Here is a 23,755-nt window from a genome sequence, read left to right as displayed (position 1 = left end):
ACCAGCATTACTTTCTATGTTTTGCTCATATCGACTATCAGCTTGTGCGTTTTACTTGCCAGTACTGACAGAACATGACAAGAGCCTGTATTTGATGTAGGGCAATAGAATATACGGTCTGTACAGTATAAAAACCATTACGCCTATGGAGAGTCCCCACTTTTCACAAAAACAAACGTGTGTGTGTGTGTGTGTGTGTGTTGGCATCTCTCGACTGGTCTGGGTGATGGTGACCGCCCCTCCGCCGGACTCCTGCTCTTTATCTGCATTCATATTGAGAGCGTCCAGCACAGGGCACAGGAGCCATGGCCGTGTTCTCTGCGCTTCATTTACTCTTCCTCTTCCAGCTGCTAACCTCGGCTCTTGCTCAGGTAAGACAGTTCATCGATAATAACCTGCTTGTGTCTGGCTGAGAACTGCAACCTGATGCGCGGCTGGAAACCATATCAGATCACATCACTTTGTTAAATCCACGGCAGTAGATGAATTGCATTCGTGTTATTTTCGTTTATAAGCGCTTTGTGGACTGACTGTAATGTGTATATTGTAAAAGTAAAATCGTGCAGCTGTTTCTAGCTGACACTTAAAATAACTTTTGCTGGTGTAACTTCAAGTGCACGTCAGATTATTATTATTTTTTTTTTTTTTTTTAGATGAATAAATCTGTTTATATTGATGTTACAATAAATAAAAAAATATCAGGTTACCTTACAGAACATTTGTTTTTCAGTGTAATGTGATCTGTCGCACAATGGCATCTTTGTGAGATCTTTGCCGTGTTTGCCATTTCTTGTGTTCTTCACGTTGGTCTTTTTCTGTCTGAATATATAGCATTTCAATGCAAATCACATTGTGACTAGTTCATTTTCATTTATGAACAGAGTCGATTCTAACTTCACTCATAAACCTGACATTTGAGCTGACACCTGAGGGATTTCTGTTATTTATATTGATTTCTTTTTTGATTATTCTCATTGGTGATTTCGTGTTGTTTGTGTCTACAGCAAAGGCCGGGTCCTCGGGGTGCACCTGGAGTGTCAGGGCCGCCGGGACCCCCAGGGAAAGACGGCATCGACGTGAGTTCCAGCTTCATGTGTTAATCTATTATAAATGCACATATGTTTTTATATTCTGTTTCATTTATCTACGTGTGTTTGTCACACATTAGGTGAGAAACAAAAGACAGAGAAAAAGATATTTTCAAAATTCAGAAAAATTACTGAAAAGATTTTCATTCTGTGAATTTTATATTCTGTTTCATTTATCTACGTGTGTTTGTCACACATTAGGTGAGAAACAAAAGACGGAGAAAAAGATATTTTCAAAATTCAGAAAAATTACTGAAAAGATTTTCATTCTGTGAATTAAAAAAAGAATCTCTCATCAATAATTTAAAACGTTCATGCAAATGACCTTCATTATATTGCATGTGTGAACAGTAATGTTTTGTTTTGTTAATGGTAAAGGAAAACTCTCAGGAATTTACACAGGCAAACGTTGAAAGCAGTGAATGTTTCCTCAGTAAACTCAAATCTGCGGAGGTGCAGCGACAGAGAGCCCATTCATTCGGCCTCAAATCAAACACAAGCGTCTAGAGTTTCCCAGCCCCCTCCAGCCCCAGCGTTATTCAGCTCAGAACAGCACAACCTTTTATAACGCACAGAAACACATGATCACTGTGGGCTGCTGTAAGTCTAACGTTAAGGGATTGTTATCTGTGCAGGGTAAACCTGGCCCTGCTGGACTTCCTGGAAAGCCTGTGAGTATCTGCATGTGCTCACATCTAATGCTTTAAAGCACTGGTTTTGCAAGTGTACTTTGCTTTTGCATTTAACGTGCATCACAATGCTAAAGATGTAGAAATGGCTGCTTACCTCATATCTCTGATTATGTTTCTGACAGTGCTTCTCTATCTAGATTTTGTGTAAATAATGCAGTAGAGCAGGGGAACACAGACCAGTCGAGTGTCATGTTTTAACCCCATCCCGCTGCTAGTGCTTTTTTTTCTGGTTGCTCTGTTAGATGCAATAAATAGCGTGTAAACACAGAATGGTATTGCATAAGGCACAATGTTTTGAATTCTCTTCTGATTGCAGGGGCCGAAAGCTAAAGCAGGTAAACCTGGGGCCGCAGGGAGCCTGGGACTGCCTGGCCTCCCCGGTGTGGATGTAAGTCACAGCTTTTTCAGTGCCACACACAAACTCTTGTCTTCTTTTTTTCTCTATAAAGCCAGGACATCATGTAAGCACTACACATAGTTATCTCCTGGTCCTGAAAATGTGCTGTTCTGCAGGGTTTGACCGGTCCGGACGGTCCAGCTGGCAAGGACGGGCCGCCAGGAGCAGCAGTAAGTGACTCTCAGTTTTGTTTGAGTGCTCGAGGCTCAATGCATGACATGTGTAACACTCTTGTAGTTTTGATTTTCAAGCTATATTCTGCGGTCCTAAAGCGTCCCACAGTGTGCAGCCGCGAGCAGATTTAATAGCATCAGCTGACTGTAGATGAATAGGGAGTTTTCTCTAATCCAGCCTGGAATGTGAAGTCGTTCGTTAGTTTCTTGTAATCAGCAGGAATCACTGTAATCCACTGTGTGGCTGATAGACTGAGCTGTGATGTCTTAGAACTGTGGAAACCGTGTGTTCGCATGAACTGTTTGACAGCAATAGAAAAATAATGTTTGTCTCATCAAATAATGAGTTCAGATGGAGATGTCAAAGTTGTATTTGTTGTAAGTAGTGTTGCACGGTGAAATGTTCTGTTTACCACTCCATTTTTGTATATAAGAAATCTAGTAGGAAATACAGTATATAATATGAACAAAGCAAATGACAGATTTTAAGAGCAGTAAAATCAGTGTCCAGTTTAAGTCCAGTGAACAGTATTAAAGGCCAGTTATCATGAGGACGTCTCCTGTCAGCTCTTAGCTTCTGCTGACTTTGAGGACAGTTTCTGTTATGGGGAACTGAAAAAAGTTACACAACCACATCATTCATTTAAAGTAAATTTTTATATCGGTCTAATCAAACATCACGATTTTCATTGAAGCCTGTTTTGTTCAGCTTGAATATAAAGCAAATATCTCTTGACATGGAATGAAGGAAAACAGTATTTTGACCAGAGTGTTGATGTGCAGAACACATCCCGGCTAGCTTTACTGATGGCAGAAATTGGACATTTCTCTGTTTTATTTGCTCTTTTGTTAGTATGATTGCTTCTACTGTCATCATTTGTAAGTCGCTTTGGATAAAAGCATCTGCTAAATAATTAAATGTAAAATTATTAATGTATATTATTTATTTATAACAGAAAACATGATGCATATTTTAAAAAGAAGCTGTCTTAATTAAACTAAATTAAACATTGACTAACAAATGTGTTTTTTTTTTTGTTTCATCTTAAATGAAAGCTGATCTCGGACACAAACAGTGTGTCTAAGCAGACTTAAGCAGTCTGTCTGAGAAGGTGCTACATTTGAGTTTGTGCTTAATTCACAACAGTTAAAGAAGCATGTTCTGTGTATTATGAATGAAATTCAGACGTACTACATCCGCCATGTTGTCATGGTCACATGACCTACTAGCGTCAGTTGTGTGGCTTCACTGCTGTGGCCTCATGGGATAGTAAAGTGTCCATCAGTGTAGTGTGTACTTCAGAATCCAGGCAGAAGTAGGTCATCTGGGTACATTTCACCATCCCAGCACATGCTGATTAGGTATGTTTTGAAGCATGGTGGTTTGAGCTGGTCCTGAGCAGGAGCTAGTTGCTCAAACCAGCTACCATGCTTCAAAACTTACCTAATCAGCATGTGCTGTTTTTTTCTGTTTTTTGAACACTATGAATGTGGACATGAATGTGGTTGCCAGAATTTTACCGTAAAAAATACGGTAGCAATGTTTTAGGATTTACAGTTTTAACTTAAATTTACAGTTAAATACCGTAATTTCATTATCTGATATGTTAATATACCAACCTATTGAAGTACTGAAATCTGTTTTGTACCTTTGTAATACACTGATAACCACCAAAAGCAGGTGGTGATGAGAAAGTCACATGATGAACCAAAGTCCATCACAAGCAGATTTTAAACAATAACATACATAGAAAGTGCACAGTGCCATTCACACAAACACTAAACACCATCACGGTAACACACATGAAACTGAAATAATGCAATAAACATTCATTTAACAACATTAGGTGTAACACACAACCCTAATATACAAAACTGATAAGAAAAAACTAAGAAGAAACATAGTTATTTCAACAAAAAAACATCCCATTTGAAATGCAATTTATGGTTATTCACTGTAAATTATACGGTATTTTTCACTTCCAAAAACAGTATACTACTGTAAAATTTATGTCCAATACATGTAATGTCCAAAACAATTTTTCACCGTATATAGTAGGGGAATTTACCGTTAACCATTTAACAAGTTTTTACTGTAGCATTTTTACAGTAGTCTTTAAGCATGCTATCAGGGTTGGGGAGTAATGGAGCATGTGTAACTTAGTTATGTATTTGAAACATAAAATTTGAGTTGAAAATAAAACTCATTTTAAATGGGTGGTAGTCAAATTACAGTTACATCCAAAAAGTATTTTAGATGACCAAAGTGACTTTAAATTTGAATGTCATTTATGTCATTTAAACATTCATGTAAACTGTATCGGGCAATTAGTGGAAACAGCAATTGGTGATTCTCTGAATCTGACGGTCTGCAAAAGTATCCTAAGATAAATTTTTGCATACCCCTTGCAGAAAATGCAAAATTTTAATTTTTTAAACAAAATTAGAGGGATCATAAAAACTGCATTTTAGTACTGTCCTGAATAAGCGATTTCACACAACAGGTGTTTAGATACTGTACTCCACAAGACAAAATAACTGAATTTATAGAAACTGTAGGACTGTTGTCATGTTTTGTGATGGTTGTTCATGAGTCTCTTGTTCGTCCTGAGCATCGCTGTTCTTCAGAAAAATCCTCCAGATCCTCACTTTCTCAGGTTTTTCAGCCTCTTCTGCTGTCCAACAATGACTGTATGATTTTGAGATGCATATTTTCACACTGAGGGCAGCTGCGGGACTCACACACAACTATTACAGAAGGTGGAAACATTCGCTGATGCTCCAGAAGGAAACTTTAAGAGCGGGGGTGTAAACTTTTTAACAGGATGATGTGTGAACTTTTCTTATTTTGTTTCCCTTTTAAGAAATACTGTGAAAACCTGATTTTGTTCAAAAATAATATGCGGAGTAGAACCAATGTCCTTCGTTTTGTAATTGTCATTTTTCCCCAGAGGACCCTTTGTGTTACATACCTTATTAGTATTAAAAAGCATTCAAAAGTGTTTAGATAAAATTTTAGTAATCTAAAAATACATTACAAATTACTTTTTAAATTGTGTTTTTTTGTAATCTGCACATTCTGCAGTGAAACATATTTTAAAAGTAACCTTCCCAGCCCTGTGTATATAGTAAGAAAATACTATATTTAGTAAAGAAGTCGATTTTGGATGCAGCGTCACAATTTAGTATAATAATTATGTGCGATTGTTCAATTTGTTATTAGGACTTATAATTAAGTGCTGTAACAAAAAATATGTATGAAACTGAGTGACTTAATTCCTGTCATGAAACCTCAGAAAAGTCACTTCAGAATAACTTAAGTCAATGATCCGACATTTACATTAACCAATTATGTATGTGTAAAACATTTTTTACTTTGTATGTTTTTGTCTTAAGGAAAATAATTATTTTGATTAAATTAAAATCTGAATTTAAGGCTTGAACCAACCCATGTGACTGTGTAACAAATTCAAGTATTTTTAGTAACACTGTTGGTAGTGCTCGTGACCGCGCTGAAGAAATAATATGCCGTGCAAACGCAAAAATTAGTTGGGAAAACAAAATAATTGCAATGCTTGGTCAAACCGCTATAGAGTTGGTGTTAGATAGCACATGTACGTCTGCAAGATGTTTATTAAAGATCTCTTGATCTGGAAAGCATCTGCTGTGTACAGACGTCTGTCAGATGTCAGTTTTACATTCATTCTAAATCATAAACATCTTAAAGACATCTAATAGATGTCTATTTCACATCTGATAGGAAACGTCCTATAGACACTCTAAAAATATGTCTTGCAGATGTAAATGCAGATGTCTCTGAGATGTACGTGTACTATCAGAGTTATAGAAAGAGAATGATGTGCGCCAAATCAATTGCTGTAGAAATCAAATACTTTAATGCTTGTGAACGAAATAGCTCAACAAAAGAGCCAATCGCTGATTGGTAGTCACTGCATCACTGCAGCAGCCATTAGAAGCTCTGGTTCCCATAGAAACCTGAGGCTAGATCAGCCAATGCACAGTCATAAAAATAAGCTTTTTAAACGCTATTTGAGCATAAGAAACAACATTCATGGTGCAGTTCATTTCAGATTTTGTTACTGATTTGAAATATGTCCTTTAATCGCGAGTTCAGCGAGCAGTTTGTGAGATTTCAGGATTCCCCCATTCATTTAGATAGGACTTGATCTTGTTTGAGCTGGCCAGAGGCGAATGAACGGACTTTCCTTGAAAGGGACTTGTGTGAAATAAAAAATGTTTTAAAGAGGAGTGGCTTGATTACGTGCTTGAAATAGTGGATGATGTGCACAGAACAGTAACAGAACTCAGTCACACACAAGTGTAGTAGTGTGCAGACTCGGGGGATGTTCAGAGAACTGTAAGAATTCACATGCTTACGTTTTTTTGAAAATATGTGGCTTACATTTCTCATTTTAAACGCTTCAGTTTGTTTTCTATTCTATTCTATACTGTTCTATTCTATCATTTACATTTTTTCCTGTTTATTTCTATTATATTATATTATATTATTATAGCGCTAATGAATAATTGACCTCAGAAAGGAAGAGTACAAGCAGTGTCTGCTGTTCACAACACAGGCTCTGCATGCTTCAGCATGATACAGTTCTGCTGCTTTCTCAGCCTGCCAGCTCAGAGGTTTATTTTGAACATTATTGTGTGTGTGTGTGTGTGTGTGTGTGTGTGTGTGTGTGTTGTAGGGTGACCCAGGACCTCCTGGCCCGGACGGACCCCCTGTAGGTGCCAAGCATCAGTAAACACAGTCGTATGACGTTTCAGCATGCTTGCTACAGCACAGCACAATAAGATGCTCTCCGGTTCAAGCGTTTTTCTCATTCATCAGACCACCATCATTACCTACATTCACAAAACATTTGTACAGCAGGAGTGCAGTATCGTGATGTAATATCAGTCAGTGGCTTATCTTAAGCTGTCTTCTCTTGTCATCCTCAGGGCAGAGGCAGACCAGGAGCGCTGGTGAGTAAAACCTGTCCAAAACCACAGCTAGAGGAAGAAAGATCTGAGTAACGGTCATTAGTTCAAGCTTCATTAGCTCTGGCTCTTGGTGGGCTTATGGTGATTTGTGAGGACACTCAACAAAAGAAAGTGTGCAGCCAGTGTCAAGCATTTGCATTTGCATCAAGCATTGTGTTTTCTGATCTCAGGGTCTTGCTGGAGCTAATGGACTTCCAGGTGGAGCAGGACCTAAGGGTCCGCCGGTAAGTGACTGATCAGAGGCTTTTTACACACTCTGCTGGCAAAAATGGCGCAGACGTTTACGTTGCTGGTCCACTAGAGTGCACAAATGAAAAACAGCATTTTGGACGTGCAGAGAGCACAGAGACAAGCAGATGAAGCATGTCGACGAGCTGCAAACTGGTGTTTGATTGTGAATTCTCTGAAATTTGAAGCAATCCACTGAGAATAAAAGCACACATAGATTCAAATCAGCAAGATCAGATGTGGTTGGATGTGTATTTGCAGGTTGAATGACAAGCGTTCTGTAAGATGTTATGAATGGCAGCTTTAGCTGTGTACTAACGGAACAGCACAGCTGCAGAGTGACTTGGGTTTGTGTCGCAGGGGCCCGAGGGTCTTCCAGGACTCCCTGGTACTTCAGGCCCAGACGGACCTCCTGTAAGTACCTGCACTCAGAGGGCAAAAACACATTTCTTTTATTCAAATAGTTCAGTTACATCTATACTTCTTCCTCTTTTTTAGGGACTCCCAGGAACTCTTCCTGAAGGCAGTGGAGATCTGCTGGTACGTAAAGATGCTCTACCACTTTGACATGAAAACTATTCGTACTGAAAAAATACACTTTGTACAAACTAATTTAATATTAATCTCAAAGGCAAAAGACATTCATACAACATAAAAAGATTATTTATTATCAAATCCATCACTGAAAAAATAATTGTGTTGGCTTTACATTATTCAGTCATCTACATCGAGTCACTGAATTAAAGTATTCTGAATTGACCAAATGTCTCAAAATGCTTTTACATGGTTCACTGACAGGTTTTAATTCATTCAGTTTGTCACATCACTGAATTATAAGATAGTACTGCTAGTCAACAAATGTTTCACACATAAATGCTAAGTCTGCTCCTTAAGTTAATGCAGCACTCAGATTTTCTGTAGTCGCCCTCATCCTCATCTTCATCGCAGAAACTGTTCAACTCCCCTCAGAACTGAACATTAAACACCACCAAGTCTTTTCAAATAATAATAATAATAATAATACTTCATTTCAGAACGTTAAGTCAGATGCATTAACGAATGTAAATTAATACTATGTGCGCTCCTCATTTGGGAGTCACACTCATGGTCTTCGCAGTCAAAAGTGACCGGACACCTGAAATTTAACTTTTTTTTTTTCTTCAGTCAAATCAATCTAATATATTTTTGTTCAATAATATTTTATGTTAATAATTAATATTTATGCAATAATTATTATACATTTTTCCCCATTGAAAATAGTAAAAAAAAAAAAAATCTCAAATTTTTTAAGGGAGATTAGCATCTCCTGGTGAGAGCAAAGAAAGAAAAACATGTAATCCCATGCCTGTATATGAATCTATAGAGAGGCTTTTGAATTCCCTAGTTGTTTTTATGCATAATTGTTTACTTTTATTAGGTTGTGGATTTAAATGTATATTAAAGCATTCTCAAATACTACTTTTTGTCAAGGTTTATATTTTTTTGTTGTTTTAAATGTTGATTTGAAGCATCAGTTTTTGAATTATTATTACTCAAACCTGAATACAGAAAGCATTTTGTTATACAAAACATTAAAATTCTATAAAAATTTAACAAAAATAAACAGGAATGCTTTATCAGAGCTTAATCCTTCTGGGCCTGATCTGATTTTAACCTCTTATTTCAGTTTTCTGACTCATTTTGGCTATATGGTTATAGCCATACCAATTCATTTGAGTGTTGTGTGATTCACATGCTATGCTATGTGTGACTTCAGCATAGTACCACAAATATTAATGGATTATGTTAACCCAATTAAAAGCTTCTCAAGGTGTCAATGAAAAACAACAAAATCGTAAAAGATTTTAATCAACATGAAAGACACACTAACTAATGCTCTAACTAGAAGACAGATCACCACCTAAAAGCAATCTACTTATTACTTTTCTTCCCTTGAAATCAAATAATTCTGATTTCATTATGTGTTGCTACATTAATAGGAAAATAATTATAATAATATAAACATAGTTCCAAGTGTCCAACCAAAGGGAATGCTAATCACTAAAATGGGTTAAAAATGTTTTTAAAAAACACATTTTAGGAAAATCAACATCAATTTATGAAGTTAGCTTATGTGATGTTCTCTCAAATATTTCAGTTGTATTGAGAATTCAACATTCAAGATGACTTTGGGAAACGAGTGAATGCAACTAGTGAAAGATAATTGCAGACATGGAGGAAATGGATGAAAAGTCTATTAAGACTCGTTTTCTTTTCTTCTTCTGCTGTTGTTATGTTGCACATTAGCAACATATTAGTGCACTGCTGCCTCTCACTGCTTTATTAATGTCATTGGTTCCTTTGTGGCTACTTGAATATTTTAAATAAGTGTCATTCAAAGCAGTAAACTGATTTATATGCCTTGAATGTAGCTGTAACTTAATAAAACCTAGTATAACAACTAAGTAAAGATAGCTACTTATATCTAAGTAAGGTAAACTACTGGATTTTACAGTGTACTTTATAAAATGTTGTGCAGAAATCATCCTAAATTTGATCTTATGAACATCTCAAATATGCGTAGGTGTGATTCATAGACTGAACATACGCACAGAAAACACGTTCAGTCTCTTTCAGATGTGAAATTTATGAATCGCGAATGATCTTGAACTTGCGAGCAAATGAATGGTTTCAGCTCTCTGCTTGTAAACGACTCCTAATTAATGTCATTAACATAAAAGATCACCAGTCATCATCCAAATGCTTTAATTTATAACAGCGAGCTGCAAGAACAGCTTACATTTCCAGAAACCTGCAGTACTCCCGACAAGAAAGTGTGTACGTCTGCTCAGACCCTGACGTGGCGCTGAAGGTTTTACAAATATGAGCGCTGGTATGGATTTAAGCGTACACACACTCTAAGATCAGATCTGAGCGTACACACACTTTACAAATGAGGCCCGTGATGTGTAGAGATGTCTGTTGTAAGTTGTAACACAGATCACTATTAACATAAAGCTGGAGCTCTCCTCTGAATTCACTGGAGTGGTGGGAGGACCAGTCTTCAGCGGGCTTGTTGTTCTTTGCATGCAGATTGATTGCATGATTGTGTTGTTTGCAGTGTCCGGCCATCTGTCCTCCAGGTCCTCCTGGACCGCCGGGAATGCCAGGATTCAAGGTACTTGATCTCAACAACACGACATAGAGCAGCTTTCCATCACTGTCTCTGCTGATGCCTGTTTATCTCTCTCAAGCTGCTCTCACACTATCTGTGTTGTATAAAGGGTTTCTATCACGAATTGTTGTTCTGCCTCTGTGTTTTGGTGTAGGGTCACACGGGTCATAAAGGGAGTAAGGGAGAGCTGGGGAAAGATGGAGAGAAGGTGAGATGGGCGTGCGACATGCGGAAACACTGCTCTGAATGAAGCGGAAGCTTGTTGGTAATGTGTTTGTGTGTCTGTCTCTTCCCATCAGGGGGATCAGGGGCCGCCGGGGCCGCCGGGAATCCCGGGGACAGTGGGCTTACAGGTGCGACTGACCTCAGCTCACCAATATCTCTCTAATTCCTGTTTAAATAGGGATTCAAAGAAAAACAGTAGCAAAAGAAATAGGTTTTAATGTTAAGTAATGCATTTTATGAGATGCACACATTAATATGTCAACACCGGCTCTGTTTTATGAATTACGTTATATGGATTATGTACATGATATAGGCTGTTGTTGATGCAACAAAAATATGTTGCATCATCAGATATTACTGCCTGTAACGATTCTGTCGTAAAACAGTTGTGAGAGACTGAACATTAATGTTTAACTACTGTGTAGATCCTCGGGTGATCCGCTAGTCAGCTCTGTTTACAATCTGACTACTTTGGTAGAATCAACTTCTCGTTCATTTCTTTTATTAAATGATAAAGGACCCCAGTGTTCAGAAGAACAGAACAGAATAGAACTGGTCAAAATAAACAGTGACACATTCTATTCAAACATAAAGAGTATAACACATTGTGTGTCCAGATTTCAGTAGCTTGTCTCTTCTTCCATTGATGTTTTGTGTGTAATGGTGTGTTAAAGGGCTCTCGAGGGCTGAGAGGACTGCAGGGGCCGGTGGGAGCAGTAGGCGACAGAGTAAGACCTCAGTAACATCACACATCTTACTGAAATATAGAACAAAAGAACAGCTGTGCTTCTGCTTCTCTGTGCAGGGATTGCCGGGCTTCAGAGGAAAACCTGGCATTGCTGGCATCATTGGAAAAACTGTGAGTGTTTCGTCACTCCTTTAAAGCTTTAAATGTTTTTTTCTTTAATGTGTGTGTTTCTGTTAATAAATAATAAAATCATAAACAGTTTGCTGTGTGTGTCTTCTGAATAGGGTGATGCTGGTGAGAAAGGACCGCAAGGTTTCAAAGGGCCCAAAGGAGAGATAGTAAGCACATTACTCGCTAGATATAGTTTCTTCTAGGCCCTTCATACTTATTTCAGAGTAAGCCTTTATTTCTGTAGCATCAGAGTGATTGTGATATTCATCCTCTGAATAGGGGAAAATAGGCCCCAAGGGACTCCCTGGAGGTGCAGGACCTAAAGGAGAGCCGGTGAGGAACTGTGTGATTTCTGACTCTTGTTAGGAGCGTTAGATTAGCTCATGATAATGCTGTGTGTTAGATTAGCTCATGATAATGCTGTGTGTTAGATTAGCCCATGATAATGCTGTGTGTTAGATTAGCCCATGATAATGCTGTGTGTGGAACCGCAGGGCATCCCGGGCAGGGACGGGAAGGATGGCACTCAAGGGCTAGACGGTGAAAAGGTAATCAGCAGCTCGTTTAGAGACGCGTCTGGGCCGTGTTTCTCGTGATGCTGATGCTGTGTGCTTGTGTTGACAGGGAGATGCTGGCAGACCCGGAGTACCTGGTGAGAAAGGACCTAACGGCCTGCCTGTACGTATTACCGTTAATTACACTGTTCAGATGATGAGCACACAGACTAAACATTAATATGGCAAAGAAAAAATGAAATATTGTGAGGCAAGTTTATTTCTACAGCACATTTCATACACAATGGTAGTACTTTACATAAAAGGAATTAAAATAATCATAAAAAATTGTAAAACAAGGAAATTAAAAACTTTTAAAAATGATCTAAAATTTATTTTAAATGAATTAAAACAATTATGAATAGAAAATGATTATACATAAAATACAGTGCAATCAGTTCAGACGTTGCACAGTGCTCATTCAGTAAATGCACAGCTGAACAGATTAGTTTTGAGTCTAGATTTAAATGTGGCTAATATTTTAGCACATCTGATCTCTTCTGGAAGCTGGTTCCAGCTACGGGAGGCAAAATAACTAAAAGCGGACTCCCCTTGTTTTGTGTGAACCCTTGGTATTTCTAACTGACTCGATCCTAATGATCTGAGTGCTCTGTTAGGTTTATATTCAGTGAACATATCTGCTATGTATTTAGGTCCGAGGCCATTGAGTGATTTATAAACGAGTAAAAGTACTTTAAAATCAATCCTAAATATAACTGGAAGCCAGTGTAAGGACTCAAGGACTGGTGTGATATGCTCAGACTTTTGTTATTGCATTGGCAGTGAAATGAAATTGTGAGATTGTGTGCTTGTTTTTTAATCTGCAAAAATTAAATAATCAATTGATTTAATAATCAATTTTGAGTGCTTTATTGCTTTTGAGTAGCTTTGTTTGCTGGGTTTTGAATTTGTATCATTGTTCAACTCACATCAAGTGGACATCTATCTGTGTGTAATTCAGGGTTTGCCGGGAAAAACTGGTGCAAAAGGTGCCAAAGGAGGAGTTGTAAGTATATCACTCTGCAACTTCCATGAGAGCTAAGCCATGTTTAGCTGCATTACAAGTGAAATAGATTTAGATAAGAGAGACATTTCTGCAATATATGATAAGAGAGACAATTGTCATCATAATTCCATAATAATTTTTATTTTTCAGAAAAAAAATTGTTTTTGTTCTTTTTTTTTAGATTAGGCATCCTCAGTGAGATTGTATAAACTCAGAATGTATTTGTACATTGTTTTTCTATGTAAACCTGCTCTAGATGAATGTGTGCCCCTCTGTTCTAAACACACAGTGCTCGAGTTAAAAGAAGCAAGTTATTTATTTTTTCATTTCACTGCTCTCTTTTAAGTAAAAAATTTGTTTTTTAAGCGAATTAAACTGGCCCATTACACTGGAAAAAAACTCTTTGAGGATAACCGGTAAAAAGCAACAATCATTCATAAGAGTAGCATATTTCATCTAAACGTGTGCATCCAGTGCAAAGCCTTGTTTGATGTTTACTGCAGCACTTGGCCAGTCTTCAGTTTACTCACAGCAGAGCTCTGAGAGACCTTCTCCATTCCTTATTAGCATGTCCTCGTTTCCACTCCTTGCGTTCTAGCTCCTCGAAGGACACAAGGGTGGAAGAACTGACGAGAGACGTATTTGAAAAAGCAGTATTACTGATCACTGTGCAATCAGTTACATTGAAGTTTGGTTAATGAAAACATTTAAAATAAATGTTAAAAAATAAGATGCACTGTGGTGTAACCCCAAAGTAAAACACATGTGCAGGGGAATGCATGGTGCTTCAGTGTTTCCAAATTGCTACGCTTCCTCCGTCCTCGAGGATGGACCGTTTAGGAATGATAAGCACCTCTGGAGAGAGGCGTCTGTCAGCATCTGCTCTACTTTCAGCTAAGCATGACAGCTAATTGCTCATTGGTCCGGTGTTTGTGAATCAGACTGCAAGAGCGTCTGCTGTGGTGTATAATCCAACAATCCTTCTCCATTCAGGGCGGTCCAGGAGAGATGGGAGAAGCAGGGCCGTCTGGAGAGCCAGGTATACCTGTATGTATCTGACTCGTGACCTGATACGAACCAATGCATGCAGTAAGATTTCAGATTCGCAGCCAGTGTTTCTGCCCAGTGACTACACAACATGCACAGGTCAGGCTACTGCTACACGCTGTGATGCACTGATGTGTGTGACTGCTCCCGCAGGGGGAGATCGGTGTCCCGGGAGAGAGAGGAGAGGCTGGACCCAGAGGTGTGGCTGTGAGTAATACCAAACCAACACCAGGCGCTGATTAAAACAGCCTGAGCTAGTCATATACCTTGTCACAAGTGAAAATCCCCATTCTCCTCTTTCTGAATGAATAGTTTGAATTCAGACTCGTAACATAAAACAGCACAGATGGTGACGTGCTCGTCTGTAAAGGAGGTCCATCAGCTGATCCTGCTCTTCATGTTCATCAGGCTTTCTCAAGCGGAAGGGATGTCATGAGCTGTTTGTGCTTATTTAACAGGGCGGCATTGGACTACCTGGAAACCCTGGACCACAAGGTGTTAAAGGATTCCAGGTGAGCTGCATTATGGGATCACGTCAAGTGCCACAACAGAAAAACTCGAATCGTCGAAACACACCTCATATTCCTCATCTTCTGAAGGCATAGGATAGGGTTTGGCGACAGTAAATGTAAAGAATTATCTGCGCATGGGAGCTGCAGAGAGACAAACCTCCGTCATCTGATCCGTGGTTTATGAATGTGATGAACGACAGGTTGTGTTTCTGTGCAGGGTGTTAAAGGGGCTTTAGGTGACCCAGGTCTGCCTGGTCCGACTGGAATCAGAGGCGGCTTCGGTGAGCGGGTGAGTGACGCGTATCAAAACATCTGTCTGTCTTTCAGTGTTAAACTGTTTGAAAATCTCTATTCTAAACATCAAAGCTCTTCGTGAACTTTCCTTTTCTAAAAACAAAGACAGACATACACAGATGCATACAGAGACAAACATATTCAGTTTGGTTTAATCACAGAGACAGTAAAGAGCAGAGCTCATATTTCAGTAGACATCTAGAGGTCCTGGAGACTTCACTGTCCAGCGCTCCTGCCACAGAACAAAGCCTATCTGTGTTCTCTGGCCTCCTTCACTCAAACACACACACACATAACACACATCTCTCTGTGTCTCTCTCTCTCTCTCTCTCTCTCTCTCTCTCTCTCTCTCTCTCTCTCTCTCTCTCTCTCTCTCTCTGTGTCTCTCTCTCTCTCTCTCTCTCTCTCTCTCTCTCCGTGTCTCTCTCTCTCTCTCTCTCTGTGTCTCTCTCTTTCTCTCTGTGTGTGTCTCTGTCTCTCTCTCTCTCAGGGTCCAGTTGGAGCTGGAGGGCCTAAAGGAGACATGGTAAGAGGCACATTTGCTGTACGAAGAGAGAAAGCATATGATGATCAATTATATATGCATGTTTTCATATGTTGCCGTTCTGTGTTTAGGGAGTTGCTGGAAGTGATGGTTTACCAGGGGAGAACGGGGAGCTGGTACGTAACACTGTTCACTTGCCACATGCAGCTCAATGTCTGATAGTCCTCCGATTTCTGACACAGACTCTGTTTCCTCTTACTTCAGGGTCCTTATGGTCCCGTCGGACAGAAAGGAGAGGTGAGATCTCATTTCATTTTATTACATTTTCCTGTTTTCTTACTATTTGCATATTTTGTTGAATGAAAAATGTATTCAAAACCAGTATATGTCTATGCTTGGAAAGACTGCCTAAAACTGAACTTATTAAGTGAAACTGCATTATACAGTGGCAAACCTGTCAAACTGTACCATGCAAATTTATCATTACACTGAGCATTATTGTAAAAATGTTTTAACACTGTGTAGTTAAAAAAAGGGAGGCTTTTAATTTTTTTTTATGTCATCTCCAGGTTGTTTTTCTCTAAACCCTTGTTTAGCCATGCAATATGTCACATTTACAAATTCACACACACACACACACACACACACACACACACACACACACACAAAGTTATTATACTTGTAATTAAAAGTGCCTGTAATCAGATTACAGTTGGGTTTTTATGTTTTTTTCATGCAAATGATGGAAATGAAGCAGATTCCTGCATGTGGGCCCGACAGGTGAACCGCGAGAGTTTGATAAAAATGTCATCAGCGGTGCTGCTGGGGAATCAGTGGGTAGGGCAGGTTTAAATTAGGTGTGAACTAAAACATTTTAATTATTAAAGGGTTTGTTCACCCAAAAATGAAAATTAGCCCATAAATTACTCACCCTCAAGTCATCCTAGGTGTATATGACTTTCTTCTTTCAGACGAATCCAGTTGGAGTTATATAAAAAATTGTCTTTGATCTTTCAAGCTGTTTAATGCCACTCAGCGGGTGTTGCATGTATCAGTCAAAAAGAAGTTAAATAAAAAGCGCCCATCCATAAAAAAAAGTGTCTCACACGTAGGGTTGGGTACCGAAACCCGGTACCAATATGGCACCGGTACCTATGTAACCGGTATGTACTAGAACCGAATCCGAACGCAGATTTCGGTGCCTCATTTCGGTGCCATGCCTGAGCGATCGATTGAAATATTTGTCCTCTGGTTTTCCGAAATGGACGTAAGAAGCATCATCACTGGCACCGCATGTGAAAAATTATTTCCCGACTGAGAAAATGCACGTGAACTCAAGTCGGAAAGCTCTAATAATACAAATTCAACACATCTTTGTAGTAACGAAAGTGTCCATGTTGTTTTCACATTCCGAATTAAAAGCACAACTCGGGAAATGAGAGCATCCGAGGAGCGCGTGAATGCAGTAATTATACTTGCTCTGACTGCAGCAGATAGCCTTCCGTTAACTAAGCTAAACATGCTTAAATTAAAATGCCTAAAGCTAAACTTCCCTTGTATTCACATTTCTAAACCTGTTGTCCAACAAAAGAGAAAATTATAACCTTTTTACTCCACAACACCAGTCAGATGCTTCCTTTTGTGATCTGATGAGGCTTCTTGTCATAGAATGAGGTAGAAAATATGTTCCATATGCTACTTTAAAAAGAATACATCGATTAGCAATAGATTATAAATTAGGTTGACCATATGTCCTCTTTTCCCTGGACATGTCCTCTTTTTGGACCTACAAAAATGCGTCCGGCCGGGATTTCTTAATTGCCCAAAATGTCGGCTGTTTTCTAATCCCGCTCCCGCTGAATCTCTGACCATTGCCGCCTGCTTCCACAACATGTGTTTCGCTCCCGCGATTTTCATGTCCACTCCTTTAAACATTCTAATATTGTATATAATTGTGGCGCATCAGGGAGCCGCTCTCAGGATGCGGTGTATTTAAATATTTTTGAATAAGCGTTTACTTTCAATTTCTTGATCACACGCACTCTGTGTAAAGGGAGCACATCTTACAAGATCAGATATTTGTCAATGAGCTCAGAATCTGTTGAGCAGCAAATACTCCAGCATGGTCTTGTCAGTCATCTCTCCTTATTCTCGACCTGTGATCAGTCAAAGCTGACTCCAGTAGCTCTTGTTGGATGCAGGGTTGTCAAGTCCGCGTTTTTTCCACAGAATTGGGCTACTTTTAAACTGTTACCATGGGTTGATTTTCCCAAGTGGGTTAAAGGTTTGAAATATTGCATAAATTACATTTGACTGAAATTCTTGTATTGAAACATTTTGCATTCTACCTATGATAAAACTTTCATGGACTTCTACATTAACTGTTCCCTCCTGGTGGAATGACCTGCCCAGCTCAATCCCAGCAGCTGAGTCCTTAATATTTTCAAGAAACAGCTGAAAACACATCTCTTTCATCTTCATTTGGCCCTCTAACTCTAACACTCTCTATTCTAATGCTACTTCTAATTTTATCTGCTTGTTTTTTTTATAAAAAAAACTTGACCCTCTAACATTTGCAATCTCTATTCTATTTCTATTCTAATGGCCAATCCATAATTTTTGGGGGGAATTTTTAATTAATTAATTTTTTAATAAGTATCGGTTCAAGCACCGTTTAGGCACCGGAACTGTTTTAAAAGTATCGATTTGGCACCGGTATCAAAAAAACCCCAAACGATACCCAACCCTACTTACACGGCTCCGGGAAGGGAAAAAAGGCCTCCAGTAGCGAATCGAAGCGTTTTTGTAAGAAAAATATCCATATTCAAAACGTAATAATCACTTTAATGTAGCTTGCTCCAACAGCTGTACACGGAAGCAGTTCCAGGAGGATGACGTATGAGGTCAGCTTTGCGCATGTGCCGGTCAGAAGTGACGAACGTGGAAGCGCTGTGGAGAGATCAAAACAAATAAATAATTTAGCAGACGCTTTTATCCAAAGCAACTTACAGTGCATTCAGGTTATAAATTTTTTACCAGTATGTGTGTTCCCTGGGAATTGAATCCACAACCTTCTGCGCTGCTAACACAATGCACCACTGAGCCACAGGAACATTGTGATAGGAACACAGGAACAAAAATAGCCACAGGAACAAAACAAAACAACGGTCACTAATTAGAAGTACAAAACGAGGATTTGTAAAGAAGAATGTCAGAGGATTTCTATATAAGCCAATAGGAGACTGGTTTTCCTTTGCTAAAGTAAGGAAACTTTGCTTCCTTTGCTCCTGTTAACAAACGTTGGTTTTCACGAGACTCACCGGCGCATGCGCAGCGCTGACCTCATACGTCATCCTCCCGGAACTACTTCCGTGTACAACAGTGAGCGCAAGCTACATTAAAGTGATTATTACGTTTTGAATATGGATATTTTTCTTACAAAAACACATCGATTCGCTACAGAAGGCCTTTGTTCACCCCCCGGAGCCGTGTGAGACACTTTTTTTATGGATGGGCACTTTTTATTTAACTTCTTTTGGACTGATACATGCAACATCCGCTGAGTGGCATTAAACAGCTTGAAAGATCAAAGACTATTTTTAATATAACTCCGACTGGATTCGTCTGAAAGAAGGAAGTCATATACACCTAGGATGACTTGAGGGTGAGTAATTTGTGGGCTAATTTTCATTTTTGGGTGAACTAACCCTTTAACACACTTTTGTGTGTTATTGTGTTAGGTATATACTATATATTAATTGTTTACGTGGCCATGACTGTCTTACAACAGAAATAATAATAATAATAATAAAAAAAATGAAATCCAGCAACACTTGTAGTGAAGAGAACTTTTAATTATATATATAAAAAAAACTGATGTGTTTTGGCTTTAGAGCCTTCCTAAGGGTATGGAACCAGCACAATACATGAACATCTAAAAATCATCTCTGTTTTAATTTACTCATTCAATCTCAAGAAGAAAAAAAAACAGATTAACAACAGCTAGCATGTTCGACTCACAACATCACGTTTCATTTTAGAAAGTAATTACTGTTTAAAACACCATCAGGTTGACTAATTAATTTCTGAATTTGCTCTTGAAATCTTCTGAAATCTCCTGTAGATAATGTGAAGGGGTAAACCACTTCAAGCTACGAGGCAGCAAATAAGGCTTACAAAAGTAAACTGTAGTTGGTGCATTGGGGCCCTATACCTGGAAAATCCAAGGCTATTTTTAACCAAATTCTGCTTTTAAATGTGCCATATTTGCATATGTGTGTTTACAGTGTGAAGAGCATTAAAGTTGAGCATTTTCAGCGCAATCACACATCTGTTGAGCATGAACTGAATCAGAGTCCTGTTAGAGGCACAAAACAGTACAAGTTCACTGAGAATTTCAGCACTCATTCTAATATATAAAGTGCAAACACGATATTAACGAGACGAAGCAGTATAGTTAGATTGCCTGCAACTTTCTAGCAATTCTGGAGACCTCGATTAGCTTGTTGGGAAAAAACTGACATTGCTATATTTTGCTTTTCTGCAATATATGACGTGATATATATATATATACAGTGCTGCTTGAAAATTAGTGAACCCTTTAGAAGTTTCTATATTTCTGCACAAATATGACTCAAAACATAATCAAAATTTCAATCAAGTTCTGAAAGTAGACAAAGAGAAACCAAAAACATTTATTTATTGAGAAAAATTATCCAATGTTACATATTTGTCAGTGGCAAAAGTATGTGAACTTTTGCTTTCAGTATCTGGTGTGATCCTCTTTTAAGTGAAGTGACATGTGACATGTGGCCAAGTATGGTGACCCATACTCGGAATTAGTGCTCTGCATTTACCCATCCAAAGTGCACAAACACAGCAGTGAACACACACACACACACCGTGAACACACACCCGGAGCAGTGGGCAGCCATTTATGCTGCGGCGCCCAGGGAGCAGTTGGGGGTTCGGTGCCTTGCTCAAGGGCACCTCAGTCGTGGTATTGAAGGTGGAAGAGAGTGCTGTACATTCCCCCCCCCCCCCTACAATCCCTGCCGGTACGAGACTCAAACCCACAACCTTTGGGTTATGAGTCTGACTCTCTAACCATTAGGCCATGACTTTTCCCCAAATTTTGCAGCAATAACTGCAGGTAACGGTTCTTACAACTGCTGATCAGTCCTGCACAACGGCTTGTAGGAATTTTAACCCATTCCTCAGTACAGAACCACTTCAACTCTGTGATGGTGGTGGGTTTCCTCCTATGAACTGCTTGCTACAGGTCCTTCCACAAAATTTCAATTGGATTAAGGTCCGTAATTTGACTTGGCCATTCCAAAACATTAACTTTTAATCATCCTTTGGTAGAACGACTTGTGTGCTTGGGGTCGTTGTCTTGCTGCATTACCCACTTTCTCTTGAGATTCAGGTCTCGGACAGATTTCTCACCTGACATTTTCCTTCAGAATTTGCTGGTATAATTCAGAATTCATTGTTCCATCAATGATGGCAAGCCATCCTGGACCAGATGCAGCAAAACAGGCCCAAACCATGATACTACCACCACCGTGTTTCACAGATGGGATAAGGTTCTTATGCTGGAATGCAGTGTTTTCTTTCTCTAAATATAACGCTGCTCATTTAAACCAAAATGTTCTATTTTGGCCTCATCCATCCAAAGTCCAAACTCTTTAGAGATGGCTTTGAAACCTTTTCTAGCCTAAAGAGCAACAGCAACTCTTTTTCTGAGGTCCTCAGAGATATCATCTGTTTGTGCAATGATACACTTCCACAAACATGACCAAACTTTGATAGATCCCTGTTCTTTAAATAAAACAGGGTATGCACTGACACCTGAAAGTCATCTCACTGATTAAAAACACCTCTGAACAGATGGACTCTAATTTCATCCTCAAATGAACAGCTAATCCTAGAGATTCACATGCTTTTGCCGCTCACAGATATGTAATATTGGATCATTTTTCTGAATAAATAAATGATAAAGAACATATTTTTGTCTCACTTGTTTGTTTGGGTTCTCTTTGTCAACTTTCAGGACTTGTGCGAAAGTCTTATGTTTTGAGTCATATTTATGCAGAAATATAGAAAATTCTAAAGGGTACACAAACTTTCAAGCAACACTATATACAGGTGCATCTCAATAAATTAGAATGTCATGGAAAAGTTCATTTATTTCAGTAATTCAACAAATTGTGAAACTAGTGTATTATATAAATTCAATGCACACAGACTGAAGTAGTTTAAGTCTTTTGTTATTTTAATTGATGATTTTGGCTCACATTTAACAAAAACCCACCAATTCACTATCTCAACAAATTAGAATACTTCATAAGACCAATAAAAAATCATTTTTAGTGAATTGTTGGCCTTCTGGAAAGTATGTTCATTTACTGTACATGTACTCAATACTTGGTAGGGGCTCCTTTTGCTTTAATTACTGCCTCAATTCGGCGTGGCATGGAGGTGATCAGTTTGTGGCACTGCTGAGGTGGTATGGAAGCCCAGGTTTCTTTGACAGTGGCCTTCAGCTCATCTGCATTTTTTGGTCTCTTGTTTCTCATTTTCCTCTTGACAATACCCCATAGATTCTCTATGGGGTTCAGGTCTGGCGAGTTTGCTGGCCAGTCAAGCACACCAACACCATGGTCATTTAATTCATGCTTTTGGCTGTGTGGGCAGGTGCCAAATCCTGCTGGAAAATGAAATAACCCTAACCCAGCATCTTCAAAAAGCTGGTCAGCAGAAGGAAGCATGAAGTGCTCCAAAATTCCTTGGTAAACGGGTACAGTGACGTTGGTTTTCAGAAACCACAATGGACAAACACCAGCAGATGACATTGCACCCCAAATCAGCACAGACTGTGGAAACTTAACACTGTACTTCAAGCAACTTGGGCTATGAGCTTCTCCACCCTTCCTCCAGACTCTAGGACCTTGGTTTCCAAATGAAATACAAAACTTGCTCTCATCTGAAAAGAGGACTTTGGACCACTGGGCAACAGTCCAGTTCTTCTTCTCCTTAGTCCAGGTAAGATGCCTCTGACGTTGTCTGTGGTTCAGGAGTGGCTTAACAAGAGGAATACGACAACTGTAGCCAAATTCCTTGACACGTCTGTGTGTGGTGGCTCTTGATGCCTTGACCCCAGCCTCAGTCCATTCCTTGTGAAGTTCACTCAAATTCTTGAATCGATTTTGCTTGACAATCCTCATAAGGCTGCGGTTCTCTCTGTTGGTTGTGCATCTTTTTCTTCCACATTTTTTCCTTCCACTCAACTTTCTGTTAACATGCTTGGATACAGCACTCTGTGAACAGCCAGCTTCTTTGGCAATGAATGTTTGTGGCTTAACCTTCTTGTGAAGGGTGTCGATGATTGTCTTCCGGACAACTGTCAGATCAGCAGTCTTCCCCATGATTGTGTAGCCTAATGAACCAAACTGAGAGACCATTTTGAAGGCTCAGGAAACCTTTGTAGGTGATTTGAGTTGATCAGCTGATTGACATGTCACCATATTCTAATTTGTTGAGATAATTGAATTGGTGGGTTTTTGTTAAATGTGAGCCAAAATCATCACAATTAAAAGAACCAAAGACTTAAACTACTTCTGTCTATGTGTATTGAATTTATTTAATACACGAGTTTCACAATTTGAGTTGAATTACTGAAATAAATGAACTTTTCCATGACATTCTAATTTATTGAGATGCACCTGTATGTATATATATATATATATATATATATATAAATGAAATGCAGTCATTTTCACCAGACTATTTAAAGAGCTATATTTAAAAAGAATGAATCATTCTAGAGTTAGTGGGGGGATTTTGTTAGGGAGTGCATCTATATAGAAAATAAAAATAATAAACAGCTGGAAATTTATTTTTACTCTGAAGATTTACAAGAACCAGCTCAAATCTCTTTCATCAACCACTTCAGGTAAAAAAAACAAAAAAAAACTTTTTACACTTTTTTTTGTAGGCTACATTCCCATTGTTTTTGACCAGTTCA

General features: G+C 38.8%; 1 protein-coding gene across 1 annotated transcript in view; it reads left to right on the top strand.

The window, feature by feature from the left end:
- Positions 1-229: 229 nt before the first annotated feature.
- col9a3 (collagen, type IX, alpha 3) overlaps positions 230-23,755 on the top strand; it is a 31,278-nt gene continuing 7,752 nt past the window's right edge. Inside the window, exons 1-27 of the mRNA XM_016255415.1 lie at positions 230-371; positions 1,005-1,076; positions 1,724-1,759; positions 2,097-2,168; positions 2,294-2,347; positions 7,069-7,104; positions 7,322-7,345; positions 7,534-7,587; positions 7,952-8,005; positions 8,090-8,131; positions 10,692-10,748; positions 10,900-10,953; positions 11,045-11,098; positions 11,645-11,698; positions 11,776-11,829; positions 11,943-11,996; positions 12,109-12,162; positions 12,324-12,377; positions 12,454-12,507; positions 13,345-13,389; positions 14,383-14,436; positions 14,590-14,643; positions 14,895-14,948; positions 15,166-15,237; positions 15,733-15,768; positions 15,858-15,902; positions 15,991-16,023. Coding sequence (XP_016110901.1) covers positions 306-371; positions 1,005-1,076; positions 1,724-1,759; positions 2,097-2,168; positions 2,294-2,347; positions 7,069-7,104; positions 7,322-7,345; positions 7,534-7,587; positions 7,952-8,005; positions 8,090-8,131; positions 10,692-10,748; positions 10,900-10,953; positions 11,045-11,098; positions 11,645-11,698; positions 11,776-11,829; positions 11,943-11,996; positions 12,109-12,162; positions 12,324-12,377; positions 12,454-12,507; positions 13,345-13,389; positions 14,383-14,436; positions 14,590-14,643; positions 14,895-14,948; positions 15,166-15,237; positions 15,733-15,768; positions 15,858-15,902; positions 15,991-16,023 — 1,392 coding nt within the window. The 5' untranslated portion in view covers positions 230-305. The remainder of the gene's footprint in view (positions 372-1,004; positions 1,077-1,723; positions 1,760-2,096; positions 2,169-2,293; positions 2,348-7,068; positions 7,105-7,321; positions 7,346-7,533; positions 7,588-7,951; positions 8,006-8,089; positions 8,132-10,691; positions 10,749-10,899; positions 10,954-11,044; positions 11,099-11,644; positions 11,699-11,775; positions 11,830-11,942; positions 11,997-12,108; positions 12,163-12,323; positions 12,378-12,453; positions 12,508-13,344; positions 13,390-14,382; positions 14,437-14,589; positions 14,644-14,894; positions 14,949-15,165; positions 15,238-15,732; positions 15,769-15,857; positions 15,903-15,990; positions 16,024-23,755) is intronic.

Source organism: Sinocyclocheilus grahami, unplaced genomic scaffold (genome assembly GCF_001515645.1).
Source record: "Sinocyclocheilus grahami isolate Dianchi unplaced genomic scaffold, SAMN03320097.WGS_v1.1 scaffold1335.1, whole genome shotgun sequence".
Classification (NCBI taxonomy): Eukaryota; Metazoa; Chordata; class Actinopteri; order Cypriniformes; family Cyprinidae; genus Sinocyclocheilus; species Sinocyclocheilus grahami.
Note: the sequence above shows the minus strand (reverse complement) of the source record. Positions and strands in the feature narration are given on the sequence as shown.